Genomic DNA, 22,743 nt, shown 5'->3' on the forward strand with positions numbered 1-22,743 from the left:
AGAGGTCTTTTTACAATTTCGCACTGCACTGCTTTAACTGGTAATTGCGCGGTCATGCAATGTTGTACCCAAACGGAATTTGCGTCATTTTCTTCCCACAAATAGAGCTTTCTTTTGATGGTATTTGATTGCCTCTGCGATTTTAATTTTTTACGATATAAAAGGAAAAAGACAGAAAATTTTGAAAAAAAAGATATTTTCTACTTTTTGTTATAAGAAAAATCGAATAAACTAAATTTTAGTCATACATTTAGGCCGAAATGTATTCAGCCACATGTCTGTAGGAAAAAAAATATGCCAATAAGTGTATATTTATTGGTTTGCGCAAAAGTTATAGCGTCTACAAAATAGAGTACATTTCATTACTTGAGGTGCTAAAATGGCAGGGCAGTACAAACCCCCCCCGCCCCAGATGACCCCATTTTGGAAAGTAGACACCCCAAGGAAATTGCTGAGGGGCATGTTGAGCCCATTGAATATTTTTTTTTTGTCCCAAGTGATTGAATAATGACAAAAAAAAAGATTTTTTTACAAAAAGTTGTCACTAAATGATATATTGCTCACACATGCTATGGGCATAAGTGGAATTACACCCCAAAATAAATTCTGCTGCTTCTCCTGAGTACGGGGATACCACATATGTGGGACTTTTTGGGAGTCTAGCCACGTACGGCACCCCGAAAACCAATCACTGCCTTCAGGATTTCTAAGGGTACAAATTTTTGATTTCACTCCTCACTACCTATCACAGTTCCGAAGGCCATAAAATGCCAAAATAACACAAACCGCCCCCAAATGACCCCATTTTGGAAAGTAGACACCCTAAGCTATTTACTGAGAGGCATGTTGAGTCCATGGGATATTTTATATTTTGCCACAAGTTGCGGGAATATTACAAACTTTTTTTTTTTTGCACAAAGTTGTCACTAAATGATATATTGCTCAAACATGCTATGGGCATATGTGAAATTACACCCCAAAATAAATTCAGCTGCTTCTCCTGCGTATGGGGATACCACATGCTATGAGTAAGCTATGAGTAAGCGCTGTTTGTAGCGTGAAACGCGTTAGCAATTTTGTTCAAAAATCCTTTTTTTGTTCCTTTTTGCTGTGATGTTTTGTTCAACGGAGTTTTGCACTTGCATTTTGAAGAAATAAAGGCATTTAATTTTTACACAATCCGGAGTGCGGCTATCCAGAGTTTCGTTCTGTTTCTACACATTTGGCTTATGCAATCAGCCTGCACCTGGAACCCCCATCTACTTGGAGAGTTAGCAGCCTGTCAGTGGTTTTGACTTGGAGCGGTGAAATCTCTGTTTGATGTGTGGGACTTTTTGGGAGTCTAGCCACGTACGGGACCCCGAAAACCAATCACCATCTTCAAGATTTAAATATAAAACGCTACCAAAAAAACTGTTAGCGATCGCAGGGATCAGGCCTGACTCTGCGAACGCTGCAGTTATGTGTTTAGTGTTTTGTAAGTGACAGTGATCGATCGATACTGCACTTGGGTGGGCTGGGCGGAGGGGCAAAACGCAGGTGCTAGCAGGTATCTGGGCTGATCCCGCTAACAATGCGTTTTTTTGGAACCCTAAACTGCTGGGGACGCTAGTATAGATCTGATCAGATCAGATATTGATCTGTTCAGATACTATACCACTACGGGAGGTGTATGCTTTGCGCGTGGGTGTTACGATCGCTTAGTGACACTGGCAAAAGGATGTGAAAGGGTTAACTCTAGGGGCAATCAGGGGGTTAAAACCTTTATTAGGTAGTATATGGGGGTCCCTGACGCTATATAAAAATGTTACGGGGAACCTAAATAACTAAATTACTAACTGGCTAACCAGCGTCACCAGTGACACTTATACGATGATCGCTGGTGATAGGGTTAACTCTAGGGGCAATCAGGGGATTAAATCCTTTATTGGGTAGTATATGGGGGTACCTAACGCTATAAAAACCTGGCGGTGAACCTAAAAAAATAACTAGCTACCTAGTGGCACCAGTGACACTAATGCAGCGATCAGAAAAACGATCGCTTAGTGACACTGGCAAAAGGGGGTGAAAGGGTTAACTCTAGGGGCAATCAGGGGTTAAAACCTTTATTGGGGGGTAGGGGGGCTACCCTGGACCTAACACTAACTGCCCTGACACTTTTTACTGTCACAACTGACACTAAATGCAGTGATCAGTAAATAAATGATCACTGCAATCAGTGACACTGTGACTGGGAGGGGGAGGGGGGGTGATGGGGGGGTGATCGGGGGGGGGATTTGTGTGCCTATGTGTACCTACATGTCAGTGTAGTGTTGGTGTACTTACTATGTCTTCTCTCCTCGCCGTCCGATCAAAAAGACCGCCCCGAGGAGAGTGACATCACTTCCTCCCTGCCTTTGTTTACACTACACAGGCGGCGGAAGCTTATCATTCGCCAGGAGCGATCGAGAGGGGATGGCCAGAAACCAACGGCAATCCCCTCATCCCGGATCGCTCCTGAAGCGAAACGAACCGCCCCAGCCAGCGGGAGGGGGTCCGATCGGTCCCCCCACCCGCTGGAAGGCAAGCACGGGTACATGCTTGTGCCCATACATGCCATTCTGCCGATGTATATTTACATGCGGCGGTCCTTAAGTGGTTAAAGGAGTCTTGCTCAGTTTTCTGTACTGTGGACTATGGTGTTGAATTTAACAACTATAGGTTACAAAGACCTCTAGAACAGTGTGGTCTAATACTTTGGAGAGTTATTTGTGAATACATATGACGAACAATACCTGGTGAATGAGAATGTATATATTTTTGGGTTGATATAATTTTTATTCATTTTTTTTAATGAGTGCTGCAGTTTTTATGATAACTTTTCAAGGACTCTATATATCGGTCTTCCTGTAAGCCAGTGGGTTGTTTGTGGTTTTTTTTGTGTTACATGGTGTGTCCCATGGGAAATAAGTTTAAAAGGCTAAAAATAAAACCTATGTGGCTCTATATAAATAAATAATAAGAAACAAGCTTTTAAAAATGATAAAAATTAAGGAATACTAGCATCGTTTAAATGTTATGAAGAATATAACAGAATATGTAACAAGGAAATCAAGGACACAAAAATTCAAAACGAACGACAGATTGCAAAAGATATCAGGACAAACCCCAAAAATGTCTTCAAATATATTAACAGTAAAAAAGTCCGGTCTAAGCATGTAGGCCCTTTACAAAATAATCTACAGTGGATGACTGGGGACAAAGAGAAGGCAAATGTATTGAATACTTTCTTCAGCTCTGTGTATACAAAGGAGCAGGGGGAGTTTATGTCCATAATGGGGATGTTATTGACACAGCCCCAAATGATCCATAATGGCTCAAAAGTGATGACTGGAATGGTCCCAACTGGATTGGCATAGGGCCAATGTGGTGCCCATATTTAAAAAGGGATCAAAGTCTTTACCAAGTAACTATAGACCTGTTAGTTTAACTTCTATAGTCGGGAAGACACTGGAGAGTTTAATAAAAGACCACATAGATGAGACAGCATGGATTTGTGAAAGACAGAAGTTCTCAAACAAAACTGATTTTTATGAAGAGGTAAATAAAACCTTGGACAGAGGGCATGATATACTTGTATTTTGCAAAAGTGTTTGACACAGTTCCCCACAAATGGCTTATGTGTAAGGTTAAGTCTACAGGCTTGGAAAATTCAGTTTGTAAATGGATAGAAAATTGGCCAAAAATAAACTGAATCCAGAGAGTAGTGGTTAATGATTCATATTCTGAATGGTCTAAGGTTATCAGTGGGGTACCCCAAGGTTCAGCGTTGAGACCCTTACTTTTTAATGTCTTTATGAATGATATAGGGTCTGGGATTAAAAGTATAATTTCAGTGTTTGCAGACACCAAGCTATGCAGAGGAATAACGTCCCTACAGGAGGTCACCAATTTACAAGTCAATACACTGGCAAACGAGGTCTAATGTTGATAAATGTAAAGTTATGCAGTCAGGGGGGTTAAGAATATGCATGCATCATACACGCTAGGGGCGCTTTAAGACCACTAGTGGGCGGGACGATGGAGCCGATGCGCGTGCCGGTGGCCGCGATGTCCGCCGAGCACCCGTGATCGCTCCTGCGCGAGACAGAACAGAGATCTGTCAATGTAAACAGACAGATCTTTGTTCTGTTAGGGGAGAGGAGACAGATCTGCTGTTTGTACTGGTTATGAACAGTGATATGTCTCCTCCAAGCAGTCCCATCCCCCCACAGTTAGGACACATATTTAACCCCTTGATCACCCCCTAGTGTTAATTCCTTCCCTGCCAGTGACATTTACACAGTAATCAGTGGCTATTTTTAGCTCTGATCGCTGTCAAAATGTCAATGGTCCCAAAAAAGTGTCCGATCTGTCCGCTGCAATGTTGCAGTCCCGCTAAAAATCGCAGATTGCCACCGTTAATAGTAAAAAAAAATTATTAAATAAAAAATGCCATAAATATATCCCCTATTTTGTAGATGCGATAACTTTTGCGCAAACCATTCAATATATACGCTTATTGCGATTTATTTTTACCAAAAATATGTAGAAGAATACATATCAGCCTAAACTGAGGAAGAAATTTTCTTTTTTTTATATTTTTTGGGGGCATGTTTATTATAGGATTAAGGAAAAAGGGAAACAGAGGTGATCAAATACCACCAAAAGAAAGCTCTATTTGTAGGAAAAAAGGACAACAATTTAGTTTGAGTACAGCATTACATGATCGCGCAATTGTCAGTTAAAGCGCGGCAGTGCTGTATGGAAAAAAATGGACTGGTCATTAAGGGGGCAAATCCTTCCGGGGCTGTACATAATATAACTGTGTACTAACATTTATAGGTAAATTTGATCCAGGGAATATCCGGTTGCCTCTCGGGGGATCAGGAAGGAATTTTTTCCCCTGCTGTAACAAATTGGATCATGCTTTGCTGGGTTTTTCACCTTCCACTGGATCAACTGTGGGTGAAGGATTGTGTAATGGGATTGTATGATATATTAGTTTTTTTTATTGGTTGAACTGGATGGACTTGTTTCTTTTTTTTTTTTTAACCTGACTAACTATGTAACTGTGCAAATTTTTGTTGTCGGTCAGTGCCAATATACAAAAGCAGTTTTACTAAGCATCAATTTCATAATTTTAAAATCAGTTAGCTTTCTGGAGGATCTCTAAGCACACGTCAGCTCCTGCTAGGGAGTTTGACTGAATATTGATCTCAAATGGTCACAGTAGCTTCTTGTATCTCCTGGGAACTCTAGTAAGTAGTAGGAAGTTTCTGCTATAATTCCTGGCTCTGTTTCCACTCTCCATGGGGTATTGCCACACTTCAGCTGCAGTCTCCATATTATAAAATACATTGAAAAATTTAAAACAGAGACTGGGACATCCAAGTCAAACACAACAGGTGGGCAGACTTGAGAATTAAAGCACAAAGATCTCATCGCAGAAGTCTCTAAGACAGTGATTCTCAACCAGGGTTCCGTGGAACTCTAGGGTTCCTCCAGAGGTTGCTAGGGGTTTCTTCAGCATTGGGCAATTTCTGCCTCTCAGATAAGTTTCCACTCACACTATTGATCCTTTTAGCTATCTGTAAGGGGGTAATTCTTCCCAATGACTACAAGTGTAAGGACCATTCTTCCCACTGACCATCACACTAATGTGTCATGAGTTGTAGATTTCAAATTTTTAGAAGGGGTTCCCCGAGACCGGAGAACTATTTCAAGGGTTCCTCTGTGTTGAAAAGGTTGAGAAAGGCTGCTCTAAGGCAAATAAGAAGCCATTAAAGTAGATGTACGGTAAACCCTAACGTACTGTTTTTACTTTTTATTTATTCTTTGTTGAATCAAAGCACTTCTGATTTCCTGTGTCCTTGTCTACATGTACTCCCAGCAATCACTGGCATTTCTTAGGGCTGTCTTCCTGATGGTGACAACAGTGGACCACACTTGTATAATATGTGCCAGAACAGCTGCTTGTAGTGGGGGAGCAGAGTGATAAGTAGAACAGTTGGGTGACAGGGACAGAATATTTGTGACCCTGTAACAGGAAGTGTCTGGACATGGACCTTCATGGAACTATCATCGGGTATTAATTTAACAAAAGCTGCAGATTTAAAATAATGTAAATAGATTTTTTTATATGTTAAAGTTTATCTATGAAATTTTAGTAGTTTGGTTTACATACATTTTAAGTGTTTCAAAGCTGAACAGGCAGACATAAAGGACCTAATTTGTATTTACAAAACCTTTAATTGAAGTATAAAGCAGAAAAAAATATACAGAATATACAGATATAATCATCATTAAGAAACTGGCAAACATCCAAATCGTACACAAAAATCATAAAAATAAGTTCCAGTTAGAAGGGAATACGCTGCCCTGTATATAAAGACAGTGGATGAGGAAATTAAGGTTCACATTCATGAACATATATCATGTAACGAAGGTAAACCAGCAAAAAAATTAAAAATTAAAAATTTAACAAAACATCCAATCAAAAAGAAAACAGTCCTGGCGCAGACCTACTGAAGCCTTGAACATGGAGCCAGAGCAAAACCCTAGATAATTCCTCTAACAGACATTCCAGGAGTTCCATTTATTCATAAAAATAGCCAGGGTATCATAAGCCATGTGATGAATGCCTTTGATAAGACAAATAGGGGCTGATTTATTAAAACTGGAGAGTGCAAAATCTGGTGCAGCCCTGCATAGAAACCAGCTTCCAGTTTTGTTTTTTTGTCAAAGCTTTATTGAACAAGCTGAAGTTAGAAGCTCGTTGGCTACCATGCACAGCTGTACCAGATTTTGCACTCTCCAGTTTTAGTAAATCAACCTCATAGAGTCCATCCTTGCCATGACTTGGGACTAAGGAGTATCGGGACTGACAAATAAAGCCAATAACCCATAGGGCTGTACTGAAATAGGTATGTAATAATCTTTCGCATGGGGGAGGGACTGTTGGATATAAGAGCAAAAGAGCAAGCACATTGTAGCTGTCAGTGTAATTGAGCACCCAGCTACTAAGGCAGTCTTAGGCCGCGTACACACGCGGGGACTGTTCGCCCAACTTTGTCCGTCAAACAGTTTCAGCAAACAGTCCGCTCAAAATTAGCATGGACGGACATGGCCACACACGACGAACGAACAGTTTGCTGAAACCGTGCGCGATGACGTGAACGGCACGTACGACGGGACGGAAAATACGACGTCCTATACACTGCATTATAACTTTCGGCGTGTAAATCCTTTCTGAGCATGCGCGGAACTTAGTTTGACGAACAAGCCTACACACAAGGGGACTGTTCGCTGAAACAAAGTTTCAGCGGACAGTTTTTCGGAATTTCCGAAAAACCTTGTTCAGCGGACTGTTCGCTGAAACTGTCCGCTGAAAGCCCACACACGAGCGGACTGTCCGCCAAAACACTGTTCAGCGGACAAAGTTGGGCGAACAGTCCCCGCGTGTGTACGCGGCCTTATGCCCTGTTCACACGGTCGGACATTCCGACGACAAAACTTGTCCCAAACTTGTCTTGCATAAACACGGTCGCACAAAGTTGTTGGAAAATCAGATCGTTCAGAACGAGGTGATGTATAACACGTATGACGTGACTATAAAGAAGCCAGTAGCCAATAACTTTCGTCTCGTAATGTATTCTGAGCATGCGCGGCACTTTGGCCGTTGGAATTGTCTACACACGATCGGTATTTAAATGATCGGATTTTGTTTTTGGAAAATTTTAAATCCAGCTCTCAAACTTTGAATGTCGGAAATTCAGATGGAAAAAGTCAAATGGAGCCCACACACGATTGGATTTTCCGACAACACGATCCGATCGCACATTTTCCTTCGGAAAGTCTGACCGTGTGCACAGGGCATTATAGGTTATTTGCTGCCAGAAAGGGTGCAATTTACTGCATCTTCCAAAAATATGTACCAGGGAACCTAACTCAGAGCAGCCTCGAAAATATGTTAGAGTAACTAGTGGGCAAAACCTATGAGCTCTAACCAGGGTCATATACCACCATTTGTGATGTTTTAGGCCTGTATCTCAGAGCGGTACAGATTTAGTACATCTGTGAACATTAGTCAGCATATCAAGCCTATCCTCTGTGGAGGGGGAGTCTACAAAATCTTGCTCCCACTGGGACATAGCAGAGGACTTATCTGGGAGTACCGAGCTATTCAGGTATTGGTATAAAGAAGAAATAACATCTCAGCCCCAAGCACCATTGTTCAAAAGGAAATGTATGGTTTAGAGGGCCTTAGAGCATAATGGCAAGAAAAATAATGTCTAATCTAAAGATATTGTTAATGGTCCAAGAGAAGCAAAGGGCCATTGGTCAAAAGGGAGTCAAATGAGGCAACACCCGTGTCAGTTTGCAAATTGTGAAGGGCAGTGTTTTTCAAATGAATCCAATTATGTACAAAGGCCCTGGTATTGGAGGCCATAGGAAAAAGTGGGTCACCAATATACAAGGAGAGGAGGAACGGGGGAGGACAACCAGTTAGAAGACTTACAACGAGATCAGGAGCGATTATGCAACCACTAAATTTACAGCCTTAAACATTCCTGGGCAAAGAGGCTTGATCCACAATAATCCTGGCAGATAGAAAGGAAAAATGAAGGAGTGTTCAAACCATAATCAGCGGATATGGTTGGAGGACACAAGTCATTGGGCTATTTGGGTAAGTCTAGCTTCCAGGAAATATCTCCATAAATGGGTGACACCGAGGCCTCCTGTAGCTTGGGATCTAAATAAAAGCGACCTGTTGCAGTGGGGTTATCCCCAGCCAGAAGATAAAGGACACAATTTAATGCAGACCTGAATCCAATAAAAAAAATAAAAAATAGATGTAAGCAGTGTAAGTACATTAAATTACTTGCAGTCAGGATTGAGGGACAGTCAGGCATGCTGCATGCAAATATGCTGATAGGAGGAGACAGCAGAGCTCACAAATCTCTTGCTGCCTTTTCACTGTCCAGTCAGTAGGCTAGGGGGGTAGAGAGTGGACTTCACAGTATTCCTTCTACATTCTATAACTGACACAAAAAGTGAAATCATCAGCAGTGGATGGAAATAAAAAAACATTGGAAGATAAAACATCTCCATCTTTAGCCTTTTGCCTAGTTTTAAATTGACCCTGTCACCAACTTTAAAAATTGCAGAAAAACATGCAGTAAAATCAAAAATTTAAAATTCTTTGCAGCATTTTTTTTCATAAACAATTGTTTTATTAACTTGCAATGGGCCTGGTAGAAAAGTTTACTAGTCCATTCCTTGGTCCTGCTAGAAAATTTTACTAGTCCATTCCTTAGCACAGCCTCTTCTCTCCTGCCATATCATTACCCTCCTACTCTACTAGGATTGTCTAATTATTGTCTGTGCTTGCCCAGCTCCTCTGCTCCTCCCTTCCTTTCCCTAAATAAGCTTTTATGTAGTAGCAAGGGGGAGTAAACGTAAAATTATTTATTTTTTATTTAATAATTTTTATTATTTTCAAAATAAAAATGTAACCAAAGGCCCGTAAATTAATTAATGGAGAAAACACTATGCAAACGAAATACACATTGACATCCACACACGATATTCTGGCAAACATATCGACAGCGTTTTTCAACACACTTATAGCAGAAGTAGGAATGCAACTTAACCTCCACACTGACCGAAATAAAGAGACCCAGGCCTGCTAGGCCCAAGCACCACGATCGGCGGAGACCGGAGAGATATACATACTCTCTTTATCCTTCCCTTCTTCTTCTTTCTTCTTTCATCACAACCCCCTCCTTTTTTCCCTCCCTCTTTTCACCTAAACATGCAACATCCCATTAGGACACAGACGCTCAGTTCGACTACCCAATATTTTATCATAAATAGGATGGTATAATACCTCGCGCACAAATAAGTTTACACAAGACGACTGACATGTTTACGAACAAAACTTTAACGTGCCCCCTAGACATAACAGAAGCGATTCTCATCTTGGTCTTCTCCCGAGAGACGTGTTTAGGACACTTATACCACCCAAATGGATAGAATGGTAAATTTAGTAAACTATGTTACAACGGTTGGCTCATCCTTACCAGTTTATTGGACAGTCTTGTAACAGGAATCAATTTACCAACACCTGATGAAGTAGGTTGTCTATCGAGAACGCTTTATATCATCATAAATTCTGTATAGTACTGTACTGTTTATATCCACATGATCCATATAATGTTGCTGTATTTCTATTGTATTTCTAATAAAATTTTATATGGAAAAAAAAAAAATGTAACCAAGCTGTTATATAAAAAAATCATATTTACCAATTACAGCATGCAAAATAATATACAACTATACATTTTCTACTATCGAATCCCCCCTCCCCCCACATAAAATGCCATTATACCATATAACCATCAATTTACTATTCTCTCAGAGGTTGCTCAATTTGAGTAATCTTTATATCCTACTCTATATCTATCGCTCCCCAGGGGACATTCATTCTTTGCAGGCAGGGTTTCCACAGCTTAACAAACTTACCACGGGTACCCTGTCTGGTTAATGTTACTTTTTCTATCCATACTAACTTGTTCATAATACTAACCCATTCTTCCGGTGTCGGGGGGTTCCGTAATTGTCAATAATTTTCTTGCCTGGTATAGGCTTCTCGCTATCATTGTCAGTGTACCTGTCGGTCCGACTTCTTTTTTAATATGGCCCAAGACACATACTCTAGGATCCAGTTCGAGAGTAACTCTAAATGTAGCATCGATAATTTTCAATATCTGTGTCCAATATCTCTGCAGCTTTAGGCATCTCCAAAACATATGTATGAGATCCCCTGTCTAAGTACATCAAGGGCACTTGTCATCCGGACGACGGCCAAACATATACATTTTCTTAGGTGTATAGTAGGCTCTATGTATTAAAAACAAATGGGACACTTTTTGCGATGGAGAGACCGACACCAGCGGTTCAAATTCTAAAATCCTTTCCCATTGCTCTGCTGTAATTTCACCCACATCCTCTTCCCATCTAAGTTTGTTCTTATGGAGCCTTTCCTGATTATTACATTTGCCCATTATTAGCGCATATACCATTGATATTATGCCCTTATTAGTATCAGCTTTAGTTATTCTTTGGAGAAGGGGAATCTCACACCATTCTAGTATGCAGTTATTAAACTGCCTACCCAAGGCATGTCTAATCTGTAAATAAGTGTAAAATGACTTATTTGGAATCCCATATTCTTCTCTCAAATGATTTTAAAATATTACCCGCATACAGCTGAGCTAACCGATTTAGTCCGTGGCTCTCCCAATCCTTATTCTTCCCTATAGTAAAGAGTTCTTGCAGGTTCTTATTATTCCAAATGGGTGAATACTCAGTGACTCCATTGTACCCCATCATTCGCTTGACAATCAGCCATGTTTTAGTTATCAATTTTATTGTTAGCTGCCCACTATCTAGAGAGCCTGCCTCTAGTGCTTCTGCTATAGATTTATATGGAGAACCCAGCAGTATCAAGTTGTCACTGACTTTCCCCTCAACCAATATAGCGCATCCTCCCAGATGTTGTAACTTAATAAATATACGGTTGAGGGACAGCCAAACAACGACAGCCCTCATTTGTTGGACGTTGCAGTGCTTGTAAATTGATCCTAGCCTGGCCTTTCTTTCAAATAAATGCTCTAAAAAGTGTCTGTATCTTTCTAAACCATTTTTCCTCAATTAAGATTGGGGAGTTATGGAGCAGATAGAGCAGCTGTGGCATCCAGATCATTTTGATCAAGTTGGCACATCCTGCCACTGACAGAGGCAATCTACTCCAGATGTTCCACTTCTGCTTGAATTTTAACAGTAGGGGGTCCAAGTTATCAGATGTAAATTGATTCAGGTCCTTTGACTCCACTATCCCAAGCTATTTAACTTTTTCCACTACTTTTAACTGGGATATTCCTGTTGGAATGGAATTAACAAGTGGATCTACTGGCAAGAGGGATGACTTCTCCCAGTTTATGACTAGACCCGAGTATCTACCAAATTCTTCCACTATATGCATTAATTCAGTTAATGAACCTTCCATGTTCCCCAGAAAAAATAAAGCATCATCCTTTGGAAACCCTGCAACACAGTTGATGATCTAACCGCACATGCCAGGGGCTCCATCGCTAAGGCGAACAAAAGGGGTGACAAAGGACACCCCTATCTTGTCCCTCTCTCAAGTGAAATCTTTTCTGAATACTCATTAATTTTTAATTTTTAATTTTGCATTTGGTTGATTATATAAGGTTTTCAACAGACCTATAAAAAACGGACCAAATCCGAACTTCTCCAGGACCCGCCAGAGATAACCCCACTCGAGGCTGTCAAACGCCTTGGCTGTATCCAAGGACAAGACCACCCTCAAACCAGTATTCTCCGCCGGGACCTGGAGATTCATATATACCCTTATTATATTGACACTTGTTGACCTTCCAGGGATAAACCCCGATTGATCCAAGTGAACAAGTCTTGATATAAATTTTTCCAACCTGAATGCCAGCACCTTTGCTATGATTTTAACATTAGAGCACAGTAAAGATATTGGTCTATATGCGGATGCCTCAAGTGGGTCCTTCCCTTCCTTCTGTAAAACTACAATGGTAGCTTCCGTCATCGAAGGGGGCAAGCTCCCCCTCTCAACTGACTAATTTAATGTCTTAAGAAGTTCTGGGAGCAAAACTTCCCCATAATATTTATAGATTTCCAAAGGTAACCTGTCAAGGCCAGGAGATTTTCCTTTTGACATACCAGCTACTGCTTGAATCAGCTCCTCCAAAACTATTGGGGAATCAAGCATATTCTTATCACTCTCCGAGAGTGGGCAATTCTACTTTCCCCAGGAACCTATCCATCTCTCCACAGTCTACACCCTGCCTTGTCTTGTACAGTTCCCTATAGACCTCGGAGAATATATCCATGATCTCTACGGGTTCACTACGGGTTCAACTTAAAATTCTTGATTGACAGCTCTAAATTTCCTGGGGCTTCTGACATTCACAGAGCCTGCACAGTTCTATTGAAAGCTATCCACCACAAATCTTTCTTCCCAAAGCGACGCAAGTGTAAATGAGCCCTTAGCTCATGTACACAGGTATTTAATTGCATTTGGGCTGCGTTTCAAGCAAATTTTCATTGACTTCAGTGAAGTAGTGTACATGATCGTTCAGAAGCTGCATTTGACCTGCCTTGAATTGATTTTTTTGGATGCAGCAGCATGTCCTATTGACGTAAACTTCAGGCAAAGCAGGTCAACGCAACCTTTTCTTGTCAAACCCTCCATTTCCTTTTTGAACACATATGTTTGAGCAGTGGTGTATTTAAATGAAAATGGCTGCATTTGACAAGAATACCCTTCTGCATGAGTCCTAAAGGATGCTTAGAGAACTTCATGTCAACTACACCACACTTAAAATGCTCACTAATTGTGCTAATGTTTAGAGTGCCCTTTTCAGGCTAAGATGCTCACCCATGAAGATGCTGCACTCACCAGACTAACCCATCTGCAGCCTGGTGTCTTCTTCTATAGAATAACTTTATAAACTAAAAAGTGGGTCAAATTTTTTTGGTGAGGTGGGTAAAATACTAGGTAGGGACTGGAGCAACGTTAGCTTGGAAATGGGGTAAATAATGTTCAAAGCTTGCACATGCACCACATAACCTTAAGCCGGTCTTGAACTGGCTGTAGATGTGTAGAAATCAAATGAAAATTAGAACAAAAGATTGAAACATTTGCAAACACCTGATTTAGCTAAAAACTACACCCTTACTGTATATCAGTTTGACAGTCTCAATCCTTTCTGCAAGGTTGATTATAAAAGCTTTCCTAATCCTTGTTTTGTATCCTGATAAGCCACCAGTGGACCTGTCTGTGCATTATTAACACCCCCCCACCCCACCCCATTGCCTAAACCGACATGAAATGTTTGGGTTACTTATGGTTTCCTGTTTAGGACAGGACCTGGGGCTAGTGACAGCACAAGGCAATCCATTTGGTTTGTGCATGCTTATAGGCAGGGGTTGCTTCCCCTTTAACTGTTACCCCTTAGAGTGGGAAGGAGCATGAGGTAAGTCTGGGTATGGTTAGAAAGAAGAAAGAAAGAGAGAGAGTTGTGGATGCCCTACCCTTCGGGGGAGGGGCTGAGACAGAATTGGAGAACCTAGGGTCAGGAACAGGAATTGAGAATATGGACTAAGGTATTTTAAATGAGTCACACAAAACGTATTCTGTCCAGTTACCAGGATTTTGAAATCCTCTTGATTGGACTGATATCTCCCACAATTTAGCTTATCTTTTACCAGCTTATTGGAATGTTAATTTTTTTTCGAAAAGCAAAGACGTTTTATTTGCAACCAGTAACCTCTGTGTTGCATACAACTAGAAAAATAGGAGTATAGTAATAGGACTGAAAAAAAGGTATAAAAAATGTGGTGAAAAATAAAAATATGATTATGGGATTCATCCTTCTTTATACCTATGTGGATGCCTGGTACAGAGGAATTTTTGGATTTCCTAGCAAGAGGAACATTCAGTTTAAAAGGTTTATAGTGGTCCAGACCTGAGGGATCCCCTGATGAGGAGGAGACCATCGCCTGGACACAGCTTATATGCCTGTTACCCCTGCAGCCATAAAGGGGGGAGGCACTTGGAGGAGAGGAGCACTGAAGAAGTCACCTTTTATTCTGCTGACACATGGATCACCATTCACAGATTGCTGTTATTGATTTCTGGAGGACGTTATATATTTTTAATCATATTTTTTATTTTTCACCACATTTTCTATACCTTTTTTTCACTTATATACATATATAATTTTAAAAACATTTTTTATATTGTTTTGGACATTTATTTAATATTTTTTGGACATTTATTTATTGCTTACGTATATGAATTAGGATTGTTTTTTGGCAGATACTAGCACTTGTCACTTTATATAATTTGACACCTATACACATTGCACATCTATATGGTTTGCACTTTAATTTTGTGGTCATACTTCATTCTAAGTACTAGCTTTTTATTTATATATTCTCACTAGCTTGTGTCATAGCTTTCAGTATATGCACTAGTTCCCTTTTTAATATAGGTGCTAGCATTTGCACTTTATACATTTTCGAATATACACCAATATTTTTTACTATTTTTATTGAACAGCGCCATCTCCCCTATCTAGAGTTTTATACATTTCTGGACCCCACTTTCGTGGTGTTTCTTCATTAGGGAGGCTGCAGTTCAGGTTTTTTCCTAAGTATATTTGCATTTTATTAAATATTTCTTTACACAGAATTCAAATTGGTCAATCTGAATTCTAATCGTTTTGAAAAGTTCGAATTTGTTAGAAAATGTATAAATTAAATACATTTTAATGGAAACAAAATGAAATTTAACTAAAACTAAACTAAACGAATTCAGAAACTAAACTAAACTAATTTCATAATGAAACAAAATGAGTAACATAACAAATCTATATGAAGCTAAACACGTTTTTCCATTCAGCACATGTCTAGTGTGCAGCATTTTGTGGCTGGTACACCGCTGAGCCTGTACCGGGTTCCACCAATCCAGCAGTTCACGTCACCTCTCTCCCAGTGGCATATTCTGTTGTTGCCATGGGATACAGGAAACACTCTCTTTCTTTCTCTCCAACCTCTGTGCTTGCTCTCTTCTCCAGGGCCTTTCTACGCACTCGCTTCCATAACTTCCGGCTGAGTCCCTAGGCTTAGGCATTTTGCGCTGCAGGTCTGGTCCCAAAGAGTGGGAAACCCACTGCTAGTGGAGGTACCAAGCACTTAACCCCCCCCCCCCCCTCCACTACCAGAGGAACCGTCGCCCCTTCCAGTCACCTGTCTCTTGCCTGACTGGCTGCCTTAAGCAATGACAAAAATACTGTAGTTCTTAGCAATAACACTTTAACTTCCACTGAACAGTACCTTGTGTGCTAGAATCATGTGCTGTACGTTTCTCTGACTATGGACTCTCTGCTGTTATTTAGGTATGATTACCTTATCGGCACTAGAACACCTTGTATAGGAATGTGTGTGAGAAGCTGCTTACAAGAACTGTTCCTGTATGTTTGCCTTTCTTCAGTGAAGTTACCATTAACTGTCAATTGTCTGGTCTAAAGTCTCTGAAAGGGGGTGCATGCACAGCTTATCAAAAGAACAGGGTTTACAGACCCCCCTTGTTGTGTTGCAAACCCTGATACCGCTCTAATGCTGAGTGCGCGGTGTGCCACTACTTGTATTGGCATGGGGTGGGGTCAACGGAGCCCCACCCCTTATTACGTCACCACCCGGGCATGATGGGGCATGACATCACCGCTGGGGAAAAGTGGAAAGGTGATGTCATAAGGGGCGGGCCTCTCGTGAGCCAGCCCCATGCCAATATAAGTAGTGGTGCACAGCGCACCCAGCATTGGAGCGGGAGAGAGTGTTGAGTCAACACCAGGAAAAAGTTCCTCATCAACATGGGGACAAGGTACTTTGGGGTGGGGGGGACAACCACCTCCCATGTTAAGGGCATGTGGCCTGGTGCGGTTCAGGAGGGGGGGGGCGCTCACTCTTCCCCATCCCCTTTCCTGACCTGCCGTGCTGTCCCGACCCCCATGCAGTCTTTTTGATGTGGGAGATTCCCCTTAAAATCCATACCAGACTGAAGGGCCTGGTATGCTTTTGGAGGGGGAACCCATGCCATTTTTTTTTTACATTGAACGTGGTGTTCCCCCTAAAGATTCATACACGACAGAGCCTGGTATTGTCGGGGATCCCTGTTTATTGAAGTCGGACGCATGTCGGACTTCAAGTCGCAGGGCAAAGGTGGGTCCACAGTCGTATGACTGTCATCTCATACAAGTGTGAAAGGGGCCTGAGACAGATAGCTGTAGAACAGGGGTCAGCAACCTTTTTCCAAGTAAGGACTGGATTTAATGTATGTGAATGCATGGAGAGTCGCATTTCCCTGCTAATAAATGAAGATGATAAAATACTTATCATGTCATGGTTTAAAATTGTGCACGCTCACGGAATGGCAACAAACTATGGTACTTATAAATCTCCATAGGGGACGCTTTAAAAAATTCTACAGGTTACCAGTTTAGAGTTACAGAGGAGGTCTAGTACTAAAATTATTGCTCTCGCTTTACCAATCGGGGCAATACCTAGCATGTGATGTTTGAACACTATTTACATTTGCAGGCACGACTTACGTATGCATTCACTTCTGTGCTCAAGCACGAAGGGATGGGGTGCTTTAAATTTTATTGCTGTCATAAGGAATGTAAACATCCCTTGTGACAGTAATAGGCAGTGACAGGTGCTCTTTATGGAGAGATCTGGGGTCTATGAGACCCCAAATCCCTCCTTTTGACTTAAAAGCATTCCAAACGGCAAGTTTGGCTGATTTGAATATTGTAATTTTTTCAAAATCTGGCGCCTTTAAGTCTTCTGTAAACCGGACATGATGTCATGGCATTGCTCCTAGGTTACCAGGTTAGCAGATTCCAGCTTCGTTCGGGTCTGTGCCAGCGGGTCGCTTGGGCCTCCCGGTGGGACAGGAGAGCCCGGGAGAGCAGCAGAAGGCTGTGGGAGGGTGGATGACCCCTCCCACTGCTTGGGGATAACAGTTACGCGGCTTATTAGCCACATCCATTGTTATCTCAAGAAAGCCAACCGCTGGCTCTACAAAACATGTCCGCCGGCCGGGTGGACGTGAATTCATTTAGCGCTGGTGGGCCGGCTGCGGCCTGTGGGCCGTAGGTTGCCGCCCTCTGCTGAAGAACATGAATCAGCACAGTAGAAAAATATTAGCCTCTTGTAGGTACCTGCTTACACTTGTACCAGAAGGGGTGAGCCGAATCATCTGATTGTATCTGAACACTGACACAGTTAATGCGAGACTGCTCCTTACTTAGCAGCCCACCAGTCATCCATTGCACACTCTTAAAGTAACAGCTTCACTCTTTCTCACAGAAGGGCCCCAATGTCAGCCGGTTTAACATTTTACATGAGTCACCAGGTATCACTACAGAGTGCACTCCAGGACATTTTCTTAGAATTGGTTATTACAGAGATACTGTGAGACTTCCTTTACTGTCATTACATACCTTACTGCGTATGTGGCTCCTTATTAATGCTGTGGAATCTATTTTAGTCTGGTTTAGCATTATTATGGTCTAAGCTAATTGCTATACCTAAGGCTGGTATTGTAAGCCTAACTTATTCTAACGTGATCTTTGGCCATTTATTGGTTTGTGCTCCGTGTTACCTTGCCTTGCCTCAATACACTTATTCTATTTAACACCAAGTTGCTTGTGGCCTATTTTCTGTGTGCTATAATAGAGTGGCAGCAACTAACACTTAAAGTGATACTAAAGCTAAAAATGTTTTTTTTTACCCTAATGAATTCTTTCATCAAGGTATAAAATATTTTCTATTTCTCCGTCCCCCTGTGTGAAGGAGAAGAGAGTGGAGTATAAATTCAGTGCGTACACAACTGCATCTATTCTCTTTTACTTTAGTCACACTTTTAGATACACGGGTGTGAGCAGCCTCCAACTTACAACCAGATGTGTCAGTGGGGACCGAGCATGCTTAGAGAGTCATATCATATCCAGCAACACCTGTGGGGGTAAGTGGTTCACAGGAAATGCCTGAACAAGGGCCCCCATGACAGGATCAACAAGAATATTTTAATTACTGTTTGCAGATTTAAAAAGATTGGAAATGACTTTTGAAGTGCTTTAACATGCCAAAGCTTATATGCGATTTTAGCATTAGGATTTATATTTACCTTGATTTTCCACTGTGTTTGTTTTGCAGAGATTCCGTTATCTGTTACTCAGTTAAACAATGGCCAACAGAAGAAAACAGCCGTTGATAATTCCACTATTACACAGAAATCAAAATATCTTACTGTTAATCAGTACCTACCCGGCACCTACCCCCAACAAGGAAGCATCAATGGAGCGTTTGATTCCTCTTGTGTGGATAGCCACAATAACTCAGTAAGTCACCCTTTATCTTCTGGTATAATCATTATACTGTTTGGAAAGACATCTGTTGTCTGATATCTGCAATATCAGGAGAATTGTACTGTTGCCATGTCTATGGGATAGAAGAGTTTGGGGGTCCATCACACTATGCACATTATAAGAGGAATTCATAAAAGCCAGCCATACATAAATCGCAATTTGGCAGGGACCAGCCGAATTTCGATCCATATACCGACAGGGTCTATAGCACCGTAGCGCCAGAATACAATAGCTCAGCAGGAGTGATTCCCCCATCCACCTGCAATATGTACATGAGGGAATTGTTTTGTTTTTTTATTCAACCTGCTGGTTAAATGGCTATGGGCTGCTCTTTAGAATCCCGATGTGCCTCAACACAACAAATGTCAATGTGGACAACATATTTATCTTAATTACCTCCAGTTTCATTATCTTCAAATTTTCTGCATTCATAGCACCACTACCTGAAATTGAGGCAGGTGTTGTTAAAGTAACTGAAATGGATGGACGGGATTTTCAAATCTGGTGCAGGCCATTTTAAAGGGCCATAGCACCAGAAAGTGTCAGTAAGAATGTATTGAATTTCCCTGTATGTGCGTTGAGCTGTGTTGCTCAGCAAAGGTCCATGCAAGATGAATTCCAGTGCTTTCAATAGGTTCAGCATCCTATAATGAAGAAAAGAAAATGTGATGTATATGTTTATAATGAAGTTAGAGAGACCCTATCCCTTCAACCCATGTAAACCCAGTAACTTTCCCCCCCTTATACTCACTTTGCCCTTGTACACACGGTCGGAGATTCCGACAACCAAATCCGTTGGATTTTATCCATCGGATTTTGTCCGACGGATTTTGTCCGAAACTGTTGTATACACATTGTCAGACAAAGTTGTCGGAAAATCCGACGTGATGACGTTATTTCGTTATGACTGGACTATGTTCACGCTAGTAGCCAATAGCTTTGGTCTAGGAATTTGATCTGAGCATGCGTGGTACTTTGTCCAATCGGAATTCTCTACACATGATCGGAGTATGTCCGATCGGAGCATTTTGTCTGAAAATATTTCTGGCAAGTTGGAAAAGTTGGTCCGACGGATATTCTGACGGAAACAGTTCGATGCAGACCACACACAGTCGGAATATCCGACAAAATGCTCCGATCAGACACATTCCGATGGAATCTCCGACCGTGTGTACAAGGGCTTAGTCTGCACTACCCCACTGCTCCTCCCTCCATCTCAGTCATAAGATCTTAAGTCACCAATGTTGGTGACCTGGAGGGAATGGTGACCTCACTCCCTTGGTCAAGTGGCAGCTCTTGGGCCTAGGAATTGGCTGCTGGGCCCAAGCACTGTCACAAGGGAGGAGGTCCCATGCTCCTCGCTCCTCCATAACTGGAAATACCTAGTAGTGCCACCAGCTACAACAGAGGAGAAACCAGTGAGAGTGCTTGAAAGCTGTGTATAAGAGGGCCTGGGGGCCTTTTATGGAGACACTGTCACTTTGTCCTGCATGGGAAGAGTGACAGTGTCTCCTTACAGGAAAACTCCGTAAATATTGAAATTTTAGTCTTGAAATGCATGCAGGCAACACTGGCTATTTGATCAGGGCTTTGCTAAAGTGCACCAGTCCACCCCACTTCCTATGACCTGTGTTTGTATTGCAGAAGATGTGTTCTGCAAGCTCCTTGCCATCTTTCAAATACAAAATAATATGATTTGTTTCTAAGCTTGTTGTGGTCAGGGGGAAGGTGCGAATATGCCTCATCGGCTGCAGAAAAGGTATGTATAGAGATTTTTGCTTTACAGGGCTAGATAGATTAGTCTTATGCCCTGTACACACGGTCGGACATTCTGACGACAAAATACGCCAGATTTTTTCAGACGGATTTTGTCCTAAACTGGTATTGCATACACATGGTCGGAAAATCCGAACGTTCGAAATCTGATGACATTCCTTTGTTACGACGGGACTATGTTGAGGCAAGTAGCCAATAGCTTTGGTCTCGTAATTTGATCTGAGCATGCGTGGTACTTTGTCCAATCGGAATTCTCCACAAACGATCGGAAAAAGTCTGATCGGATCTTTTTGTCGGAAAATTTGAGATCCTGCTCTCAAATTATTTCCGTCGAAAATTCAGACGGAAAAATTCCGATAGAGCCCACACACGATCGGATTTTCCGACAATATAATCCGATCTGACCTTTTCCGTCAGAATTTCCGACCGTGTGTACAGGGCATTAGAATGTGTCTTTCAGTAGATTTAGAGTTAGTTTGTTTTAGGCTGAACTTCTACTATAATCCTGGAGATTGGAGATTCCATGTGGTGGCCTTCTGATGCATTTCATTTAATTGCCTTAGTAATTTCCACCTGGTCCAGGACTGATTTGTGAAAAATAACATTATGAACAGCGAGTTCTTTTTTTTTTTAATTTTTTTTTTAATTAGTTTTAACTGAAAGTGAAAGTGACACTGCTCTGCTTGAGCAGTGTGCCTACCAGCGAGCAGGCGCAATGAAACTAGAACTGAACTCTGTTGTAGATAGTGAAAAGTTTTATAGTCAAATGTTATCCTTCTGTTATTAAAAGGTACATAAGGTGGGTTATACGTCTACAGATAAAGTTGTCATTTTTAATTTTTATTTGCCTAGGAAAGATAAAGGGCACTTCACCATTCCCTAAAATCTTGACACCCCCACGCCAGGCCTATGTTCCTATCGCTGCCCACTTATCACAAATTGATCACACAACGAAACCTGCACAGATGCCCACACTGTGCGGAGTTTCTTTAGACTTGTTATCACATTGGTCTCTTGTGTTTGTTTCAGTTGTGTTGTGGAGTTATAAAACCTCAGCTGCCTGGAGAGGCTCGATCCTTTCTCCAGCTTAATAATCACTTCTCAGGTAAGATTGTCTCCATTCCCAGGCCTCGTACCCCTGGGAGCTGAGAGCTGCTTCATGTTCTCAGTGTCTCTATGGAGATAGCTTTACCTGGGAAGATTAGGTGCCAAGGCAATGAGTGAACAGCGCCCAGATTTACACTTCTCCAACACAGAAGAGAAGACCTTCTGCTGATCGGTTACAGCAAAGCATATCCTGCAGAGTGCTCGTCCATTGATGGTTACCAACTTCCACAGCAAGCTGAAACTCCCAGGATCCTGTTTCATCTGACAATGGATCTTGTTTCATGGCTTCCATCTCTGGTAAAACCGAGAGGATGACACAGGCTGAACTCCCTGTGCAATTGTTTTGCTGATTCTCATTCGGAGGAGGGTGGGAGGAGAAATTGCCTGTTTGAATTTCGCTTCTAAAATGGATCCGGAAAGTCTACAAGGACTTCCAGTAAGTATAGGGGGTGAGAGGAAAGGAGATGTTTTGGAATAATTTATAAAGTTGAATCAAACAGAGGAGGAAAAACAATATATAATTATTGGATTGTCCTGTGCGATTAATGCAGCCTCATTTCATACGTATAAATTATGTCTCTGTTAAAAATATAACAATTGTAACATTTTCAATTTTGCAAAAATGCATTGAAGGTTCTGGACTGGAACTTGGAACAAATTCTGTAATAATTCAATTCAATCTTTAAGTACCAATAGCATATCTATTGATTGCCAATTTATGGCCAAGGTGCGAAAAGTTTATAGGCTGTACTGAAGTTTATAGACAGGTCTGTTATACACTGAG

The 22,743-nt window shown here is 41.4% G+C and overlaps 1 protein-coding gene across 2 annotated transcripts in view; it reads left to right on the forward strand.

Moving 5' to 3' along the window:
• The window catches only part of ANO2 (anoctamin 2), a 401,884-nt gene that overhangs the window by 4,863 nt on the left and 374,278 nt on the right, over positions 1–22,743 (forward strand). The window contains exon 2 of one of the 2 annotated variants that reach the window (XM_077468552.1): positions 18,865–19,049. In XM_077468552.1, coding sequence (XP_077324678.1) covers positions 18,865–19,049 — 185 coding nt within the window. Of the gene's footprint in view, positions 1–18,864; positions 19,050–22,028; positions 22,396–22,743 lie in introns of those variants that run through there. The other variant, XM_077468553.1, reaches the window with a different exon arrangement.

Source organism: Lithobates pipiens, unplaced genomic scaffold (assembly GCF_037356315.1).
Source record: "Lithobates pipiens isolate NorthernLeopardFrog02 unplaced genomic scaffold, aLitPip1_a1.2 Scaffold_8, whole genome shotgun sequence".
Taxonomy (NCBI): Eukaryota; Metazoa; Chordata; class Amphibia; order Anura; family Ranidae; genus Lithobates; species Lithobates pipiens.